Here is a 22962-nt window from a genome sequence, read left to right as displayed (position 1 = left end):
TCAAAAGACCACTTCATTATTTGCAAGACAATGAAATTGATAATATTGCTATGGGCCTTTGCCATTTGCAATTTCATCTAACAATAATTATTACTTTTCTTTTAACGGGGGTGTCTAGAAATCACTTACTATTCTCTCAGTTACATAGTCCCTCACACGCATAGAATAATTATAGAGAGGAATCTCATAATGTTGACTCCAAAATATCGGTTAGGAAATTTAAATATAAAAATTCATGAATTACGTGAAGTTTAGAAACTATTAGACCAACCACTTGAGGTTAATGAAAATATGAAGACCCACTTGTTGTAAGACTCGATATATTAATCTTAATAGGGGTATGAGGACCTCAAATTTGGCTTGATTTATTTTCTTTTTTGATAATTTTGTGATTTTTTTATATATATAAAATTGAAATTTTACTATAATCTAATTTAAGTGTATAAATATATATATATATGTGTGTGTGTGTGTGTGTGTATGTATGTATAAAACTCCTTCCCGGAGATTTGAATCTCCAGCCTTTGTCCCACACACTTTATAAGTACTTATATTTGTAAAGTGACCACCACACTAAGAGTGTGTGGTGGTAAATCTCATGACGTGTTAAAGTAATACAATTGAAGTATCCTATCAAACAAAAAAAAAAGTAATAAGATTGAAGTCTCATTCCTTGCTTTAATGGGGGAACCAATTGGTAAATTTAAAGTGGAGTAAGTGACACTCACAAAAATCACAATAATTAGAGAGGGCATGGCCCCAGTGACACAAGAAAGTAGAAAGTGAAGACCCAATCAGCCAAGCGACAAAATGGACTAGTACCTTGCTCTTTCAGGGAAGCAGTCTTTGTAATATTCGAGAAGACTTTTTCCAAGTTTTACTAATGTATATATTTATTATTGGTGATGGCAATTTATAATTTGCTGTAGATGTTTCATTTTGATGATTTTCTAGTCCTTTGACCGTCTTCTTTCATTTCTTAATAGCCACCAGTTTTTCAGTATCCTTATATTTATTTATTAGGAGGCCAAAAGGCTGGCCCCAATTGAACCAACCAATTTTGTGTTTCACACCATTGTTTCCATCAATTAATAAATGTGCCAGAGAAAGAAAAGACTTACAACTTGCAAATATCTATGATTTCTTTTTCTTCCTTCTATATGAAAATTCACCATCCTATGTCCTTTTCTCTGTTTTAAATACATGATATTGTTAATGTTATAATAACTAATTTAATTTTATATTGAACTAGTTTATTGATAAAATTAATTTTTTTAAATTATATTGTCTTGTTATGCTTTCTATGTTTGCATAATCTCAACTTGATCATAATCCAATGTCTATTTCATTAATAAATTATTTCAATTTTAAATTTATATAAAATACTAAAATATAACTTGATATATTAAAACTAGGATACAGCTTATGTTCAGTGTATTCGTACATTGAACATGATACAATACAAACAAATACTCAAGACTAAACACGTATCCACATTGTATCGTGTCAAATGCACAATTACACTAAAGACAAGCTTCACCCTTAAAAATATATCATTCATTTGACATAATATTGATATGTATGAAATAAATGAAAAGTAAATTATCACAACATTTATTCTTACAGAAAAAATTTTACTTTTTCTAAAATATATATATTACACACTTGTGTGGATCCACACAAGTGTGTAATAAACACTTCCCATAAAAGAATATAGCCAATAACATTTCTATATTTTAAGATTTGCATCTTATAATAGACGTGATATTGCGCAAGATTTATGAGGAAATTGTCTTCGTAAAAAAGAGAAGAAGAAGCAGTCGGAAAAGGCAAAGCCTTTAAAAACACATTACCGAAAAAAAAAGAAAAAAAAAGAAAAGAGTATCCCCAAATCTGACGTGTGCCATGACGTGTTCTTTCCAATTCTCCAAAAAAAAAAAAAAAAAGTTACCGTGCTTGACAAAGTGGTACAAAACACTGCTTTTCTCTCTCTCTCTCTCTCTCTATATTATTGTCTTTTGAACTTTTAGGAAGTTTCAGACCATGAACTTGTGAAGTTACCATTGACAATGACAGACCGTGTTTCACCACGATTCAAAGTCCATGGACTAGTGAATTGCCACGAACAACCATCTTTATGGGTGTGTCATACGATTTCTTCTACAATATAATGCAATTTCGCATTTGAGTGATATTACAGCACTTTTTGAAAACCATGAAATCACTATAAATGAATTGTACTCATGGCAATTCATTCATGTACATCAGGAATTACCATGAACAAACAATCTTTATGGACATGACATAAAATCAAGTCAATGGAAGAGGAATTGAAAAAAAAAAAAAAAAAAAAAAAGTAAATTGCAAATTATACTCTTCAAGTTTTGGGGTAATTAGATTTTACACCCTAAAATTTCAAATTTTAAATTTTACCTTTTGAAGATTAGGGTTTTTGAATTTTACACTTTGACGTTTCAGAACTTAAATTTTACCCCTTAAAGTTTAGGATTGTTTGAATTTTACACCCCAAATTCTGAAACTTTAGAGTGTAAAATTCAAATACTCTAAAACTTTAGAAAGTAAAATCCAAATATTCCTAAAATATAAGGGATAAAATCCAAATTTTGAAATATTGGGGTGTAAAATCTAAACATTACCAAAATTTAGGAGATAAAATTCAAAATTCTGAAACTTTAAGGGTATAATTTACAATTTACCAAAATATATATATAAAACAATAGTGTAAAATCCCTTAATTTATACTTTGACTTTTCAGAATTTGGATTTTACCCCTTAAAGTTTAGGATTGTTTGAATTTTACAGCCCAAATTCTGAAACTTTAGAATGTAAAATCCAAACACTCCAAAACTTTAAAGAGTAAAATCCAAATACTCTATAGGGGTAAAATCTAAATTTTGAAACGTTGGGTGTAAAATCCAAACATCACCCAAATTTAGGGATAAAATTCAAATTCTGAAACTTTAGGGTGTAAAATTCAATCATTCCCAAACTTTAGGGGTATAATTTACAATTTACCAATATATATATATATATATATATAAAACAATAAAAATTACCATAAATGGGTTGTTTTCATTGCCATCCATTCATGTTACAAACGAAGTTATTAAGTATATAGACCGTGTTCATTGCACTAAATATAGTATCCATGAGGAAAGTATAAGGTAGATGAACTACAATAAACAGCAATATAGCATGATCTTGATATAGAGCCAATAGTTTTAGAGATGTCAAAATAGGAGGCTAACCATAAATAGTTTGTGGGTACTTTATTATCTATGTATTAAAAATAGGCTTTGATTAATGGCCATGAAAAAGCAATCTCTTTAATGGATGAGAGTGACTTTTAACTAAATTCTGCCTAAATCTTTTTCCCCTTTTATTTGTTTAAGACTTTAAGTTAATCTTTTTGTTGAACATTCCACAATTTGCGTCCAAATGTTTCACATTACGGCCAAAGAAATACATAAACAAATAAAAAGAAATGATGAAATCGCTCTTCATGCATAGTTTAAACATTAAACTCTAAGCAATGTCCCACCCAAGTAATTAGTTACCCTATCCCTTTGTTCCTAGGGTACGGTTTAAGCTATGCATCAAAGGCCAACACAACGACACAATCGGACCATGACTTAAAAGCTCGTAACAACCATTCACCACATTGCAAACGAAGAATAATAATAATTCCACTCTCACCCGAACTATATAAATTGGCTAATACAATTAGGTGTACACATTACACAACCACCTTATCAAATGTGTGACAAATCCATGAAAACATGAGAATTGAATAAGTCTTCCATAGACGAAGCTCCGATGATTAAATTGGGCTTCCCTCTGGTTGATGTCCACCCTTGTCCGTAAAGAAAAAGATTAATATTTTAAGAAAAATGATTCAGTGATTCCAAAATCACATGTCAAACTGAATAAACTCTAATTCTGAGTAATTTTTGAATCAACCAATAAGAATTAATGATAATGAATCACACGGCCACATGGATAAACTGATTAAACAAGCTTGCACACAACATTTTCATAATATATATATATATATATATATATATATATATATATAGAGAGAGAGAGAGAGAGAGAGAGAGAGAGAGAGAGAGAGAGGGTTGGGGGGGGGGGGGTTCCAACTTTCGCCATAGAAACAACACCTTGGTTTAGGGATGGCCATACCCATTGGGTAATGGATATCCAACCCTACCCGATCCAAATGTTTTGGGTAATACCTGGTTCTTCATGGGTAGAGCTTAATCGGGTAGGGTATGGATATTATCCAAACCCGACCCGTATTTATAATTAAAAAAAAAAAACCTCCTCACCGAACGAAAACCTCAAAAAATAACAGATAAGTTAAAATCAAAATTATGCAAAATGAAAAGAAACAAACCGATCAGACTGTTCATCCGGGCCGTCGTTTCCCAACGGCATGGGAAATACCTCACTAGAAAAATATTATTGTTGTTCGGTTGAGAGTGGGGTGCCGATCGAAGATTTGATTTCCCATTCGTCTATATCAGCATCTCCGCCTCTAAATGACTGATCAGACTGTTCATCCGTATCGTCGATTTAGTTATCAAGCTCTCTACGAAACTATCTTTGCAAAGCTCTTTGGTGTTTCTTAAAGCACTCGTCGAATGCCGATGAGCACGACGTGTCGTCGCGATCGCGTGTGTCATTAGTATCTCGCCTCCATTCTTGTCACTCGACCTCACTGTCAGTGAGTGACCACGATGATGATTTTGAGGATGTGAGGGATCTGAACACCTTTTAGACTCGGGCTCAGAAGCTATCGTCTACAAATTCTAAGGACGCCATTGAAGGAGAAGGAGAAGGAGATTTTTTCAGGTTTTTGTTCGGTGTGTATTGTGTTTTTAAGTAAAATGTTTTGGATTTAAAAAAAAAAAAAAGTGTATCAAGTTTCGAGTAAGGTATGGATATCTATGAATAATATATTTAAGTAAAATTCAAGTATAGATACTAATGAGTATTGATATTCGAGCATCCATGGGCAAACTTTTTGGGTAGGGTATGAGTATACCCGATCCATACCCTACTCATGGCCATCCCTACCCTGATTTTTAACCTAAACTTGTAAACTTCTTTTTTTCTTTTTCTTTTTATAAGAAATATGTATATTTTAAAAACTGTTTTATGCATAAAAAAGCATAAACCAAAACAAAGAGTACAAAATTGTAGACTTCTAATTTGGGAAATGATCAAGCATTTGGTAAGGGATAAAATTAGATGAAAAAAATAAAAAATAAAATAAAAAACTGAGATTTTTAATTCCCACTAAATACAAAATGGGAATATGGTCCTTGTACCACTTAAAAAAAAAATGATCCTTGTACCATAGCCCTACTATTTTACCTAACCTGGTAGACATCTAGTTTGGGTAATGATGAAGCATTTGGTATAAGGATTAAATATAAAAAACTGAGGTTTTGGATTCCCACTACATACAAAAAGGGAATATGATCTACCCTAGTTCCCCATAAAACATTACTTTATATTCTGTACCAATACCCCCACATTTATATTCAGTTCCCATCCACGTGACTTAGGGCATAATCAGGAAGCATAAACTAATTTAAATGTATCACAGTTACACAGCCTTTTCTTCCTGATTGCAAAAGCAGGGACTAGGTTCAGCGCCCTTGTGGATGAGCAATTTACCAAGTCCCCTCGTGGAAACTTTTGGATAAGCAATCAATATCATTTGACCCGGGTAACTACATACCGTCCTCTCTCTAGATCATAAATCGTCTTCAACTGGGGCTTCCTCCACTTTGATACAGACCATGCCGTAAACATCAAAATAACAAAGATAGCAATTATAGAAAGCAGTGTAGGTGATTCATCACTAATAATGTTAGAGATCCAGTCAGCTTGCTCTAACTCCAAGCTAGCTGTGCTCTGTAGGATGAAAGCTCCTAAAGCCCAATCAAGTGGAATATTTCCCACCTGATTAGCAACCCCAATCCTGGTCAACCAAAACTCCAATCAATATGATTCAACTTACTGCAAACATACAGCCATACGTACACAAATGCACACAAGTGTGCCATTAAAGGAGCATAATCTGCCCAGTGGTAAAGCCAGGAAAGTACCTTTCATCATCCAAAGAAATTCCAAGACTGTCATGAAGTAGGGCCACAATATATGCTGAAGAGAAGCAATAGTGCAGCAAATCTTCCCCTTTAAATGAATGGTATTTCTTCTTCAACTTTGACCAATCTTCTCCACAAAATCGTTGTCCAGCCATCGTCAATTCAGAAAGATACGCCCTTGGACCCAAGCGAAAGAACTAATCAAACAGAAACAACAGATAGAGAAAAAAAAGACTCAGAAAAACACATAACTATTGCATCTAAATGGTAACACGATATGTTGACCTAACAAGAAAAAATAGCAAATTAGCTATATACCTTCGATGTATAGAAGAAATTTTCAGTCGCCAAAAACTTTCCCTGAAGTTTAGGTATGAAAGTTGATCCTATGTAGCAATGCTGGTAAGAGCATTTCTCTGCGTTCAGATAAAGAAATGATCATCCTCACCACTATTTGGAAAAGAATGAACAGAAATTCTGTGAAACAGGAAGGTATCACTGAGAGAGTATTGCTAACCTTTTCCTTTTTGTAACAGCATTAATGCAGCAGATCTGCACTCTGAAAAATTCCCCTTAGATTGAAGATCAACTAAATTTCTATTCTTTTGTTCCAAAGAACCAGGAGAAAGCTTCCATGACTCTAAGTTATGCAAGTACCCCTTAGGAGTACAAGGATCTATGAAAATTCCATTTTGAAGAGATTCATCAACTGCATCAATGGAAACTTGTCAGAACCAAAGAAAAATAATTTCCTCCTACTGTAAACCATGAGGCATTATGTGGTTATGCCCCAAACCCTCTCAATCAAAGATAGCAACCAGAAACAGAAAACAGTAAGCAGAAATTATACTTTTGATCAGATATGGTCTACTAAAAAACTTCCATTAAACCTGCACAAAAATTATGAATCCCAAATCCAGGTTTAAAGAGAGGTTTTTCTTCCCCCTGGGGTAGGGGCTTTAAGACAAGTAAAGACTTATGTTCTTTGTGCTGTTTAATCAAGCCAACTTTCTAATAAAAATGATAGCAGGTAAACAAGGAGTCAATTTAAGATTTAATACATGTCATCTTTTCTTCCTCGCATATTTCTAGATTCAATTTGTCAAAGAGGGCAAATTTTCTAGTTCATTCTGAATGAACATGTATTTTGTGTGTGTGTATAAAATTTAATCTGAAATGTATTAAAATCTGATTTCAGTCAACTATAATATGGGGCAGCATTCATGTATCGCTTAATTACCTAAAAGTTCTAGATACCGCTCAGATCTGCTTAAATCAAACCATCTTTAGATGTTTTATGACTACTGCACTGCTTCAATTTGTTTCACAATATATACATAAAATAACTTCGAACAAATTTGACATATATATAAGTTGAGTGAGAAATTGGCATCCATGGTTTCATATTTGATTAAGCATGTTAAATTACCGATTATCCCAAAAGCTTAAACTATTGGGATATGTTAAATTTAATAATTTAACCACACAATTTTAACACTCCCCCTCGCGTTTGAGCCCAAATTCCTCTTAATAGATGAGACCCAACACATGGGATATTAAATGGGAGGTAGAGTGGAGGAGATAAGGATCAAACTCAAGATCTCTTGCTCTGATACCATGTTAAATTACCGATTGTCCTAAAAGTTTAAGCTATTGGGATATGGTAAATTTAATCATTTAACCACACAACTCTAACAAAGCATATGCCAGGTAATAAAGACTTCAATTACTTTATGGGAAAATGAACAAAGACCCCCTGATGTGTTCGTCAATAATCAAACTGACCCGTCCTTTTGATTTGAAATCAAAAACCCTAAACTTCAGAAAATGGCCAAATCGATAATTCTATTACCATTCTGTTAATGTGGTGGATAGAAAATGCTATCACATGTGGTGCAAAGGATAGCATTTTAATATAAAAGTTCTCTTTAAATTATATATTAATAAAAAAATCATTTTAATATTCTATCTATTTTCCCCCCTTTTCTTCTTCTACTGCTGCTTCTTCTTCTTCTCTCTTATTTTACTCTCCTATCTCCAACAACCACCACTTGACTCCTATCTCCAACAACCACCACTTGACCACCAACCTCATTAATAGATAACACTAGCTTCTTATCTTTTAACACCAATAAAAGAAATATAAAACCCAAGAAAACAGAGAGCAACAACCAAATTCTGACACAACCACTCCAAAAACATTACACAGCCATGATTCCGCCGGAATCACCCAAGCATCCTCCAATCAAAAACACTGCCCCAAAACTTTTCACCAGCAAATACCCATAATTTGTCACCACTAACCTTGACCATGAGCATCTTTCAACTCCGACAACAAACCTGTGAAAATCCTTGCCCACAAACACCACAAAAATAAAGCCCCATGGCTTCAATGCCCAAACCACTGCTAACCACCTTAGGAAAAAACTATATTCAAATACACCTGTCACTAATCCAACCACTATTATAGGTTGGCGCCCCTTTCACAAACAACAAAGGCATAACTCTAGTGGACCAATGTTGTATGTGTAGATTTAATGGCCACAGTATGTACCATTTATGATTGCATTGTTGATGTAGCTCAAAAGTCGTGGTCCCAAGCTCTCTCTATATGAAGGGTTCACTTGGTGATGCCTAAGACCGTTGCAAAACTCTTCTTTGGATGGAGGAATTGGTTTGGAAAAAATGGCAGCTATCTTGTGTGGAATATGACCCCCTCATCTTTTATGGGTGCTTTGAAGGAAGAGCTACAACCGCACTTTTAATGGGATGGAGGTTTCAAGTGTTGAACTGAAATCTTCATTTGTGAAGAAGACTGTTTGAATGGTCTTGGTGCATGGGTGTTATTGATAGGCATTCACTTGTAAATTTCAGACTCTTTCTTTAGACTATAATTCTGTTTTGTTTTACTATTCTTTGAAAGAGTTTTGTGTGCATGCCCTGCCTACATAAATTCTCTTCTTTTACCAAGAAAAATATTATTTATCAAAAAAAAAAAAAGAGCACGAAGCAAAAGCATTGTTATTTACCCAAGTTCAAGTCTCCTGAAATAAGTGATCCCCTTAATGAGTCAAAGGCAGCATTCTGCAAAAGAAGAAAGGTTACAAGCTCTCCAAAGTATATAGTAGCACCTCAATGAAAATCAATATGAAAAACTCCAAAGCATTCACAATAAGGTTACTGCAATTAGAAGCAACTGAGCAGGGTAAAATCTATAACCACAATTACATTTTGTAGTTTGCTAAAAACTAAACAAAAAATAATAAAATCTGTTAGAAGGTATGATATTTTCAAAGTTTGGACAATGAAGCTGACAACATACTTAAACACATGACTTTGGTATGTTTGGGGAAGGTTATAGAACCAAAACCTAGGGTATGTCTGAATATTCCAGCCAACTCCCCTCCTCTCCCTCCATTTAAACATAAGGCAAGTTTTTACAAGATACACCTACCAATTGTATAAAATGAAAGTCTAGCAAACTGCATACAACGTTTAAATTTTTTAGCTCTTAAACATCTCCTTAATCATAACTAACAAAATTAATAATGACAAGAAGTCTAGCAGTCAATGATATTAATTTAGATCAAATGGAAGACAACGCAAAATAACAATAAGGAAGCAGATCTATATTGATTTCCACCAATGGGAGAGGGTAAAAAAGTTGAAATAAAGAGAAACACATTTGTTCTCAGACCTTGTCATCTAACCACTATTACCCAAAACAAAAAACCATCTCCCAAAGATTCTGAATTTTTCATTGAACCAACAAAATCACCAGATCTGTTCAACATGATTAAATTCAATCAATCAAATTTCTCTTATCTTTCACCCAAGAACACCCCAAATTTTCACTTTTTTATATAAATAAAAATATCCCGATTTTCACAATATTGGCAAGATTGATGCAAAATTTTAATGGAACTGGTGGGCCTCCTGCTCACAACAGTTATGATTAGCATACTAGTCAGGTCATCACATTTACAGGCCAGGTTTCTAAAAAAAATTGTTACTGTGGCAGCACCCAGTTAAGATCTTATTAGTTGACCAATTACAGAATAAAGTCTTAGTACAAAGAGGAAGAAATACCTAAATATCTCACCATAAGAAATAGTACAAGAGAAAAGTAAAAGTATAATGAGAAATTCAGACCACTGGTACATAATATAATTTTTTTAATTTATAAGTAATTAAATTTTATCAATGAAGAGGAACTACCTCATATACACAGGATGTATAATAAGATAGATATCCTAAGAATTACAAAACAGTAACACTGGCAGATAATATAATAGAAAGAACACATGTCATACTGTTTAAAATTTGATATAGAAATGAAGGATACCTGTCCAAATTGAAGAAAACTGTGGCTGTAGAGATTATATGTAATATTGCCAAATCTAACAGAATGTGAAAACTCCGGAGGGACTGACTCACTTGAAACAAAGGTAACCTGAAATAAAATCAAACCAGATATTCTAAGTAATGATCTCATCAAATATTTCCATGCTTCTCAACTTCCAAAACCAAGCAGAGTAAATAAAATTCATTCAGAAGCACTGCAATAGGATATAAATAGAACAAATAAATTACTAGTTGAGGCATGAAACCAAGTTGCACTAACTCTTTAGTTTCAGCTTTTTAAACTAATTCTAGCATGAAGTACTAGATGGGACCAAATCAATGAACTTTTGCATTTCACACAGCATATCAATAGAATGACAAATTCTTGTCCTCTAGAGTTAGGTTGCTCAAATATATTCGCTAACCACTTTTTTTCCAAATATAAAAGGTGCATACTATAGAACAGCAATGCCATCACAAACAACTTGTTTGCTTGAATGACTAGCAATTCTATTGCAGTGGAAATGGCATGTTGGTATGGGACAAAATTTAAAATACTACCAACAAAGTTCTAAACATTTCGAAAACACTTAAAGTAGGGGGAAAAGAACTAAACCTGAGCAGAAGCCCCACCAAGTTCAATAACCCCAGTTGTCTGTAAGGGATCACCTCCTAGAGTCCCAAGAGCATAGTTTGCAACAACCCAAGCATATATCCCCTCATCAGAGCCTAATACAAACACATCATTCAGCATTAAGCTTCTAGCTAGGAAGTAAAGCAAAGCAAAGCAAAATTTGTGGCACTAGGGTAGATTTACTAACAGCATTTATAGGCATATGATACCCAGATTTTTTTAAGTGTCCTCTTTAAAAAATAGCAATTCAAAGTTGCATTTTAAAAACATGTTTAAAAATAATACAATTAAGCATTTGGAAAAATCTGCAAAAAATGTGTTACCGTAAAAATGCAATTTTCTGGCAATTTATCAAAACTAATCCATGAGCTGCCATTTGAAAATGCACCTTTTTTTCCCATTTTAAAAAAACAATTATTTCTTAACAACACATAGCCATACATCATTTTTCTTTTGTGTGTGTTTTCATTTAAAACCGCTCTTTACTCCACAAACAGACCCACTTTTTCCTAGTTTAGCTTATTAACTGTCCTTTGGTTCTGACATTGCTATTTAGAGGCTCAATGAACCATTCATGCAACCCAATTTTCAATCATAAGCATAAAGAATGGTATCAATGTCATCAAATCAATGGACCACTACAGTTGTAAGCTCATTCATTTAAACAGCACTATTAACAGAATAAAGAGTTAAACACCTTAGAAATTCTTGGATTAATCTGAACCTCTACTTAACTTTTCCAATGAAATTTCTTTAAAATTGGGCCGTATCATATATTAAATACAATTGGCCATCACACAAGTGTAATGAGTAACAATTCATTGTTAACAAATATTTTGAACCTAAATCATCATATTTGTTTTTTTTCATGTTTTCTTGGTCGACAAGAAACTTTACCAGTTACCCTAAACACAAAAACATGTAGTTTTCTTCACCAACAAGAAACTTTACCAATTACCCTAATTGCTTAGTAAAAGAATGAGTGGCATTACCGGTAATAACCGAAGCCCAATCGTCCTTAAACTTAAACCCAGAAGACCTCAAAACCTGTCTACACGACCCGAGAATCCTCTCCTGGAGCTCCGAATCGAGCAACCGGAGCCCCGCAGTAGCCATGAGCCGAATCTCAGTGTCTCCCCAATGCTCCCTCGGAACTCTCCCCTTCCCAAACTCCACAAGCTCCCTCAGCGACCCGCCCGCCGCATCCGGATCATCCGAAAAGGCCGACAACCCAGGCCTGACCCGCATGGACGCCAACCCGGTTCTCCCAAAATCGTACACCGGAACTTGACCCTCGACCCGGTACCCGAAAACGTGGATCCGGGTCCCGGTACTCCCACCGTCGATCACGATCCCGTACTTTCTTTTACTCGCTTTCGTTGTTTTCCCGAAGACTAACACGTAAGAGAGTAACAGAGCGAGAGAGACGAAGACCAGAGAGAGAATCAAGACGGAAATGGACTTTGTGGGCTTGGAATTGGAGTTCCGAGGGAAGAGGTTCGATCGGGTTATGGGTCGGATCGGGAGCTGAATCGGATCCATTTTATTGGGCTTAGTGGCATTCGATCTTCGCATCAAAGAGTGGGAATTGGCGAGAATGGATATAGATTCATGTGAGATTTGAAAGATATATAAAGAAAGAATGAAATTGTTAGGGTTAGAGAAGACAGAGAGAGCTAAGAAATCAAATGGATTCGCCCTCTCTATCTGAGTCTGATTCTGATTGTGTTTGTGTTTGATCCTCCTATCTGTTTTCACTTTCTTTTGTTATTTTGGAAGAGGAAGCTTTTTCGCTTTGGTTACGGCTTTTACGCGTTAGTGTGACAGCAATGAATACGTTAGAGTTTTTTTTTTTTTTTAATTTGAAAATAAATAAAATACTATTTTGATCAAGTTTTAATACAAAAATAGGCTAATTGTTTAGGAAAAGAAAACAACTTTTGATAAAATTTAAGTGTATAAAATAATTTTTTTTTTTTTACCTAAATACCCAAAAACGAGGAAGGGCGTAATAACCGGCAAAATGATTCGGGGAAATTGAAAATAAGTGTAGATTCGGAGATTTTTAAATAGGTTAACCTTTCGAATTGTTGCCGAATCTATGAACAAGCAAAAAATAATTTGGCAAACTAAAACATCTTAATACCCAGAGGAAAATAAAGCACAAGTAATACCCGTAGTAGTGGTGAGCGAAATGGGAGCAGTCTAAAGGGACAAGAAAAAAAAAATCTTAAAGTCTAGAGATAAAAAACAAACTTTTGGCAAGTTTATATAAAACTGGCTTATTTTCTTGTCTTTAGTTGTGATTTTACAGATAAGTTAGAAAGCATTTGTAATATGGGGTTTATTTGTTGTTGGGTATGTGAAATTTAGAAAAACATTTTTGGCTGCATACAAATTTTTTTTTTTTTTTTGGTGCACACTAAACTCCAAAAATTTTGATTATGTTTTATGCGCTAAAAACAAACGAAGTGTTTCGATGCATGAACATGTGAAGATGATCATGAAAACAAATTGCACAAAAAATTATGAGTATGAGAAATGTAACATAGAGGGATTGCGATTTTTAATGTCCTTTATAGTGGATTTGATAGGAAAATTGAGAAAAGCCTTCAAAATTCTATGAATACGTGAAAACTCACTATCATCTCTTGGAAGTTGGAACCCAAGAAGAAAACAAAAATTTTTGCAATCAACAACTGAGGAAGAGTGTTGAGTTATGGTATCTGTTAGTTGTGAGGTGGTTTTGTTGCCCTATATTTTGAATGATTTCAAGTGGCTAGTTACTTGGAAGTTGGAACCAACAATCTTGTATTATGACAATAATATTTCATGAACAAACCAAGTTCATAGAATTCGATTTCCACCTAGTTTGGGAAAAAATGTCCATCTGAGTCTAGTTTAATTTTTCCAAGCTTACCCACCATCATTCCTTCACGTCACTGACATGTTCATCAAGCCCTAAGAGCATCAACATTGGTGGTGTAAAAAATTTAGCAACTAGAAACCATAAAAAACTATTTTATCAACTTATTTTACAAAGTACTCAATATCAGTGGTTTTATTTTACCATTCAACACAATAAAATAATATATTTGTTATAATAAACAACAACTACCAGTCCACCACCACTAACACAATAAAATAATATAACTTTTAATAAAATATTATTTTGGCTGTATATCGTAGCTCAAAAGCCAAAAAATTTTTACTTTTGCTCCGCCATTGAAACATATTTTTTAGTATTTGTAGTGCTAAAATAGCAAAAATACTTTTTATCACCACAAAGGCATATGCTCTTAAGAACTCTACTTTCAAAAGTTTCTTGTACAATTTGGACACTCTAATTAAACATCCGTGCACAAATTTGAGGGGTAATGTTAAAATAGAATGTCCATACACAATATGATAATGTTTGACTGTTTACCATCTTTAACTTTTTTTGAGAATAACCATCTTTAACTTAATCTATATTTATTTCAGTCACATGAATGATAATCCTAGTTTTTTTTTTTTTTAATGATTGACAATCCCAAGGTAAGGCTACAATAAACACTAAGCATTATAATACAATATTTTGATGCATACAAGATAGTAATATACTAATGGTTATGCTAACGAGTGGCCTTAGGGTAACGGTTAATAATTCATTTTAGAAAAGTTTTAACACCACTTTTATGAGAAATGGAAAAAATTATCAAAACATTAATTATTTTTTTAATAAAAACTTTATTTAAATGGATCCTGAGCATTCGTTAGCATTTCCCATATACTAATAATCTTCTCAAAAAAATAATATACTAATAATATTTTTCTTTTCTTCTCTTTTTCATGGTATAGGAATTATCGATATCAGACTTCAATCAAACCCCTGGATGTGAGAATGGGCGACAATTCCATCACATGCACTCCTCACATGGAAGCATGTGAAACATCATCAATGAATTAAATGGAATCTCCACAAATGATTAACATTTTAGGTGTGATATTTTTAATTTTTGAATCAATCATGCATCTATACCTTATTTATTTATTAGAAGAAGCATCTATATCTTTTTCTCTCTTTTTTTTTTTTTTTTTTTGGATAAAGAATCATCTATATCTAATCGATTTAACAATAAAATTATATTATGAGAATCCTCTAACATAAGTTAGGTAAAATTGTGTCTCAACTCTCAAGCCACAAAAATATATTTCAGAGTTTTGTTGTCCATACAAAAAGAAGGTATTCATATTAGTTACGCTACAACATCTATTAATATGATGATTATCTTATTTTGAGTATATTAATAGATTAGCTTATTTTGATTATTTCTCACAAATGTTACTCAATAAAGTATGATTAAAACTGTTGACTTCGTGGGTTCCAGTTAACTCAACTGGTAAAGTCTCTGATGGTTGTATAAGAGATTTGGGATTCAATTCCCGCCTATACCAAAAACTGATTGGTGTCTTAGTTTAATGATAAAGAGCTATCATCAGGAGCGGACACCATAGATTTGAAACTCTCTCCAAATAAATAAATAAAAATACTGTTGACTTCTATATTTTATGTAAAAACAAAAATTGTTGACTTAGTATTGGGGTGGACTTCCCATGGTCTTGTGTATGCATCAATAGTGATAACACTATTTTTCTTTCTTTTTCTTTTTCTTTTTTTTTTGAAGAAAACAATGCATCAATGGTTTTTATTTATAAAAACTGAGTGAAAAGTGAAAACAAATGAGAGTATATCATTATTATAAAACTAGCCTCACCACACGCGTGCAATGAGACCTTTTTTTTTTAGCGTCAAAACTTTCTAGAAAAATAATAGAGAAAAAGAAGCAACGAAAAACCATATAGGACAATCAAAATCATATTAGCAATAAAACAATTTAAAAAAAAACATTAAAAGGAATAATCTTGTAGCTTGTAGGAAAGGGCTACTCCTAAGAGGCATTTATTTATGTTTGACTTTAGTAAGTGACTTGCCGTTCAGAAGGAATAAGAAGACATAAAAGTGCCTAATTTTAAGAGATATGAATAAGTATCTAAATTTAGGAGTTTTTAAATTAATACATTTACATATCTAACCTTATTATTTAAACATTTTAGTGGTATAGATAAAATAGACAATCACTTACAATTTGTCACGTCAGAGTTATAGCAAAAAATTGTGAAATATCTTATGGGCCTAGAACCACTTAATAAATATTCACAACAATTTCACGATATTGACATACAAGTCCACCACAATCTATAGTTTAAGATTTTGAATGCCTTGTGTGGGATGGAAAGCAAATTTGGAAATGACGTGAAATTGTTGTAATTTTTTGCTGCATCTCGTAGGGACTCCTCTTTTTCTTTTTTCTTTTCTTAAGGAAAGGACTATTAAATGTTAAAATAGTTTATTTAAGTAAAGTCATCTATATATATATATATAACTAAAACCTTTGAAACTCTCACAATTTTTCACATCAGTATAATATTTAAATAAAATTATAATTTTATTTAAATAAAATTATTTTTGTTTAGTCCAAACTTAACAAGAAGTGAAACTTTATCTCTCTAACAAGTCCAACTTAAACTCAAACTCATCATTTTTTTAAAATAAAATTATTTTTGTTTAATCCAAACCTAACAAGGAATAAAACTCTATCTCTAACAAGTCCAACTTAAATTCAAACTCAAACTCAAATATTGATATTATTATTATGATCCACTGAAACTCTCAAATTTTCCAATTCAGCACAATATTTAAATAAAATTATCATTTTATTTAAATAAAGTTATTTTTGTTTAGTCCAAACTTAACAAGAAGTGAAACTCTATCTCTTTAACAAGTCCAACTTAAACTCAAACTCATCATTTTTTTAAATAAAATCATTTTTGTTTAATCCAAACTTAACAATGAGTAAAACTCTATCTCTCTAACAAGTTTAACTTGAACTCAAACTCAAATATTGATATTATTATTATTATCCACTGAAGCTCTCAAAATTTTCAATTCAACACAATATTTAAATAAAATTATTTTTGTTTAGTCCAAACTTAACGAGAAGTAAAACTCTATCTCTTTAACAAGTCCAACTTAAACTCAAACTCATCATTTTTTTAAAATAAAATCATTTTTGTTTAATCCAAACTTAACAATGAGTAAAACTCTATCTCTCTAACAAGTCCAACTTAAACTCAAACTCAAACATTGATATTATTATTATTATTATTATTATCTCTCTACTTCACTAACGTAATATTTTATGATAGAGTGCAAACTTATAGTCATGGATTATTCTTTTGAAGATAACCCAATCTTTTTCTTATATTTTCTATTTTTTAGTCATATATATTTTGTTTTGTTTCAATAATTTATAAGCAATGAATCATTTTATTCTTTAATATTTTTTGGTCTTTCAAAAATTTTAATATTTGAATTTTTGAGTTATTTTTTGCAGTATCTGAAATTGTTTGACAAATTTTTTGTAAGCCATTGCACGTTTAAGCAATGGCTTCATCAAATTGTAACACAAATTGAAGTCATACAAGAGCAAATCATGTAATAATGTAGTTTCTTAATCAATTTAAGATTTTATCAAATTATTTTAGTTTACCTCACAAATAAGTAAGTTCTCTTGCATAGCACGGGTTAGCGTGTAATATTACCTAAATTTTTCAGAAATTTGAAATGCTACTTCAATCAAACTTATACTACCAATTTCATGTTATTAATTAATCAATTTCTCTATTCTTAATCTCAAATTCATGCCGATTGGCCCAATTCTATCACGAGTCTAAAATTGTGACCTGCAAAAAATAAATTTGACCCAACTCAGACCGACACAACCCATTGCAAGGTCTAGTTGTTGGGCTCAGGTTAATGAGATGGGGTAAAGAGCAGTTAGCCTTACCAGAGATTATTATTTGTATCATAGAATGTGACTGTGTGTTGTTTCCAACAACCGTCTTTGTCAATTTCAAAGTTCATACCTCTATTAGATTTATATTCAAAGGATAAGCAATTTTTTTTTTGTCCATATAAATTCTTCATGAAAATTACAGTTAATATATATATATATATATATATATATATATAGAGAATTATATAAATCTAAGTAAGCAAGCATAAATACTTTGCGTATTTACTTTAATTTAACTTTTTTTTTTCTTTTGTATTAGAGAAGATTTTTATTTTTTAGCACAATGACATAATTATAAATTGACAAAATTTTAAGGAACAAGTTTCAACCTTAAAATGTAAGACTCTCTCTTCCTATATATAGCTTGAAGTAATAGATGGGTTACTGAGCATAACTTTAACAAAATTAAAAATGGGGCTAACATGGAAAGTTTTTTGAAGTCAAACTTAGAATTCCTTTTCTAGTAAAGTATAGATGGCTGTTTCTGCAACTTCGTTCATTTGTGTGTATGTAAGTTTCCTATCACTATTCATAAATATTTGGTTGGTTTGCTCACTTAAAATTTGTCATGTAGATGTAAAATACAAGAACCCTTCAAATTCTATGAATACGTGAAAACTCACTATCATCTCTTGGAAGTTGGAACCCAAGAAGAAAACACAAATTTTTGCAATCAACAACTGAGGAAGAGTGTTGAGTTATGGTATCTGTTAGTTGTGAGGTGGTTTTGTTGCCCTATATTTTGAATGATTTCAAGTGGCTAGTTACTTGGAAGTTGGAACCAACAATCTTGTATTATGACAATAATATTTCATGAACAAACCAAGTTCATAGAATTCGATTTCCACCTAGTTTGGGAAAAAATGTCCATCTGAGTCTAGTTTAATTTTTCCAAGCTTACCCACCATCATTCCTTCACGTCACTGACATGTTCATCAAGCCCTAAGAGCATCAGCATTGGCGGTGTAAAAAATTTAGCAACTAGAAACTACAAAAAATTATTTTATCTATTTTACCAACTTATTTTACAAAACACTCAACATCAGTGGTTTTATTTTAACATTCAACACAATAAAATAATATATTTGCTATAATAAACAATAACCACCAGTCCACCACCACTAACATAATAAAATAATATAACTTTTAATAAAATATTGTTTTGGCTGTGCATTGTAGCTCAAAAGCCAAATTTTTTGGCTTTCCCTCCACTATTGCAACATATTTTTTAGTATTGGTAGTGCTAAAATAGCAAAAATACTTTTTATCACCACAAACGCATATGCTCTTAAGAACTCTACTTTCAAAAGTTTCTTGTACAATTTGGACACTCTAATTAAACATCCGTGCACAAATTTGAGGGGTAATGTTAAAATAGAATGTCCATACACAATATGATAATGTTTGCCTGTTTACCATCTCTAACTTTTTTTGAGAATAACCATCTTTAACTTTTTTTTTTTTTTTAATGGTTGACAATCCCAAGGTAAGGCTACAATAAACACTAAGCATTATAATACAATATTTTGATGCATACAACATAGTAATATACTAAGGGCCGTGCTAACGAGTGGCCTGGGTAATGATTAATAATTCATTTTAAGAAAGTTTTAACACCATTTTTATAAGAAATAGAAAAAACTGTCAAAATATTAATTTTTTTTTTCTTTTTCCATAAAAACTTTCTTTAAATAGATCTTTAAAGGGCATTCGTTAGCATTTCTCATATACTAAAAATCTTCTCAAAAAAAATAATATACTAATAATATATATATTTTTTCTTCTCTTTTTCATGGTACATGAATTATCGATATCAAACTTCAATCAAACCCTTGGATGTGCGAATGGGCGACAAGTCCATCACATGCACTCCTCACATGGAATCATGTGAAACATCATCAATGAATTAAATGGAATCTCCACAAATGATTAAGATTTTAGGTGTGATATTTTTAATTTTTGAATCAATCATGCATCTATACCTTTATTTATTTATTAGAAGAATCATCTATATCTTTTTCTCGCTTTTTTTTTTGGATAAAGAATCATCTTTATCTAATCGATTTAACAATAAAATTATATTATGAGAATCCTCTAATATAAGTTAGGTAAAATTGTGTCTCAACTCTCAAGCCACAAAAATATATTTCAGAGTTTTGTTGCCCATACAAAAAGAAGGTATTCGTATTAGTTACGCTACAACATCTATTAATATGATGATTATCTTATTTTGAGTATATTAATAGATTATCTTATTTTGATTATCCCTCACAAATGTTACTCAATAAAGTATGATTAAAACTGTTGACTTCTATATTTTATGTAAAAACAAAAACTGTTGACTTAGTATTGGGGTGGACTTCCCATGGTCTTGTGTGTGCATCAATAGTGATAAGTGATAAAAATATTTTCCTTTTTCTTTTTCTTTTTTTCTTTTTTTTTAAGAAAACAATGCATCAATGGTTTTTATTTATAAAAACTGAGTGAAAAGTGAAAACAAATGAGAGTATATCATTATTATAAAACTTGCCTCGCCACACGCATGCGATGAGGGTTTTTTTTTTAGCGTAAAAATTTTCTAGAAAAATAATAGAGAAAAAGAAACAACTAAAAACCATATAGGACAATCAAAATCATAAGAGAAATAAAACGAAAAAAAAAAAAAAACACTGAAAGAATTATCTTGTAGCTTGTAGGAAAGGACTACTCCTGAGAGGCATTTATTTATGTTTGATTTTATAAAGTGACTTGCCGTTCAAAAGGAATAAGAAGACACGAAAGTGCTTAATTTTAAGGGATATGAATAAGTATCTAAATTTAGGAGTTTTTAAATTAGTACATTTACATATCTAATCTTATTATTTAAACATTTGTGTGATATAGATAAAATAGACAATCACTTACAATCTGCCACGCCAGAGTTATAGCAAAAACAATTGTGAAATATCTTATGGGCCTAGAACCACTTAATAAATATTCACAACAATTTCCTGATATTGACATACAAGTCCACCACAATCTACCATTTGAGATTTTGAATGCCTTGTGTGGGATGGAACGCAAATTTGGAAATGATGTGAGATTGTTGTAATTTTTTGTTGCATCTCGTAGGGACTCCTCTTTTTCTTTTTCTTTTTTTTTTTTTAAGGAAAGGACTATTAAATGTTAAAATAGTTTATTCAAGTAAAGTTATATATATAACCGAAGCCTTTGAAACTCTTACAATTTTCCACGTCAGCACAATATTTAAATAAAATTATTTTTGTTTAGTCCAAACTTAACAAAAAGTGAAACTCTAACTCTCTAATAAGTCTAACTTAAACTCAAACTCATCATTTTTTTTAAATAAAATTATTTTTGTTTAATCCAAACTTAACAATGAGTAAAACTCTATCTCTCTAACAAGTTCAATTTAAACTCAAATTCAAACATTAATATTTATTATTATTATCTCTCTACTTCACTAACGTGATATTTTATGATAGAGTGCAAACTTATAGTAATGGATTATTCTTTTGAATGTAATCCAATCTTTTCTTATATTTTTCTATTTTTTAGTTATATATATTTTGTTTTGTTTCAATAATTTCTAAATAGTGAACCATTTTATTCTTTAATATTTTTTGGTCTTTCAGAAATTTTAATATCTGAATTTTTGAGTTATTTTTTGTAGCATCTGAAATTGTCTGACAATTTTTTTGTAAGCTATTGCACGTTCAAGCAATAGTTTTTTCATCAAATTGTAACAAATTGAAGTCATACAATAGTAAATCATGTAATGATGTTGTTTCTTAATCAATTTAAGATTTTATAAAATTATTTTAGTTTACCTCACAAATAGGTAGGTTCTCGTGCATAGCACGAGTTAGCGACTAATATTACCTAAATTTTCAAGAAATTTGAAATGCTACTTCAATCAAAATTATACTACCAATTTCATGTTATTAATTAATCAATTTCTCTATTCTTAATCTCAAATTCATGCCGATTGGCCCAATTCTATCACGAGTCTAAAATTGTGACCTGCAAAAAATAAATTAGACCCAAACCCAGACCGACACAACCCATTGCAAGGTCTAGTTGTTGGGCTCAGGTTAATGAGATGGGGTAAAGAACAGTTAGCCTTACCAAAGATTATTATTTGTATCATAGAATGTGACTCTGTGTTGTTTCCAACAACCCTCTTTGTCAATTTCAAAGTTCATACCTCTATTAGATTTATATTCAAAGGATAAGCAATTTTTTTTTGTCCATATATATTCTTCATGACCATTACCGTTAATATATATATATATATAGAGAGAGTTATATAAATCTAAGTAAGCAAGCATAAAAACCTTGTGTACTTACTTTTATTCAACTTTTTTTTTTCTTTTGTATTAGAGAAGATTTTTTTTTAGCACAATGGCATAATTATAAATTGACAAAATTTTAAGGAACATGTTTCAAGCTTAAAATGTAAGACTCTCTCTTCCTATATATAGCTTAAGTAATAGATGGGTTATTGAGCATAACTTTAACAAAATAAAAAATGGGGCTAACATGGAAAGTTTTTTGAAGTCAAACTTAGAATTCCTTTTCTAGTAAAGTATAAATGGCTGTTTCTGCAACTTCGTTCATTTGTGTGTGTGTGTAAGTTTCCTACCACTATTCGTAAATATTTGGTTGGTTTGCTCACTTAAAATTTGTCATGTAGATGTAAAATACAAGAACCATTCAATAACGAGTAACAACTGAAATGAGAACGTATTACCATCTAAATAAGGATAATCTCAGTCCGAACTATAATTCTCAATACCCTCCAATTAAACATTTAATCTTTGGAAAAAAAATAACATAAACATAGACAAAAATGCCTGAAATATTGAGATAATATTTATATGGAAGTTCAATCAATTTTACTTTTAGATTGGTAAGTTGCGCACTAATCTAATTGGCTTTGATC

The 22962-nt window shown here is 31.6% G+C and overlaps 1 protein-coding gene across 1 annotated transcript; it reads right to left on the bottom strand.

The window, feature by feature from the left end:
* Positions 1 to 5304: 5304 nt before the first annotated feature.
* Positions 5305 to 12877, bottom strand: LOC142628323 (putative apyrase 6). Its single transcript, XM_075802424.1, has 8 exons — positions 12111 to 12877; positions 11101 to 11213; positions 10486 to 10593; positions 9170 to 9224; positions 6658 to 6849; positions 6459 to 6556; positions 6141 to 6337; positions 5305 to 6013 (listed from the first exon to the last, which is right to left on the bottom strand). Exons 1-8 carry the CDS (start codon positions 12691 to 12693, stop codon positions 5746 to 5748), a joined length of 1614 nt encoding a protein of 537 aa, XP_075658539.1. The 5' UTR covers positions 12694 to 12877; the 3' UTR covers positions 5305 to 5745.
* Positions 12878 to 22962: the final 10085 nt, after the last annotated feature.

The sequence above is a fragment of the Castanea sativa genome, chromosome 3 (genome assembly GCF_040712315.1).
Source record: "Castanea sativa cultivar Marrone di Chiusa Pesio chromosome 3, ASM4071231v1".
NCBI classification, from domain to species: domain Eukaryota; kingdom Viridiplantae; phylum Streptophyta; class Magnoliopsida; order Fagales; family Fagaceae; genus Castanea; species Castanea sativa.
Note: the sequence above shows the minus strand (reverse complement) of the source record. Positions and strands in the feature narration are given on the sequence as shown.

What these genes read in the sequence shown, in the direction of transcription:
- LOC142628323 (XM_075802424.1), bottom strand. Translation starts at nt 12,693, where the DNA reads ATGCGAAGATCGAATGCCACTAAGCCCAATAAAATGGATCCGATTCAG. An exon ending in TTGGTGGGGCTTCTGCTCAG is followed by an intron (nt 10,594 to 11,100) that starts GTTTAGTTCTTT and finishes ATTTTATTTCAG; the next exon opens with GTTACCTTTGTTTCAAGTGA. An exon ending in GCTGTTACAAAAAGGAAAAG is followed by an intron (nt 6,557 to 6,657) that starts GTTAGCAATACT and finishes ATCTGAACGCAG; the next exon opens with AGAAATGCTCTTACCAGCAT.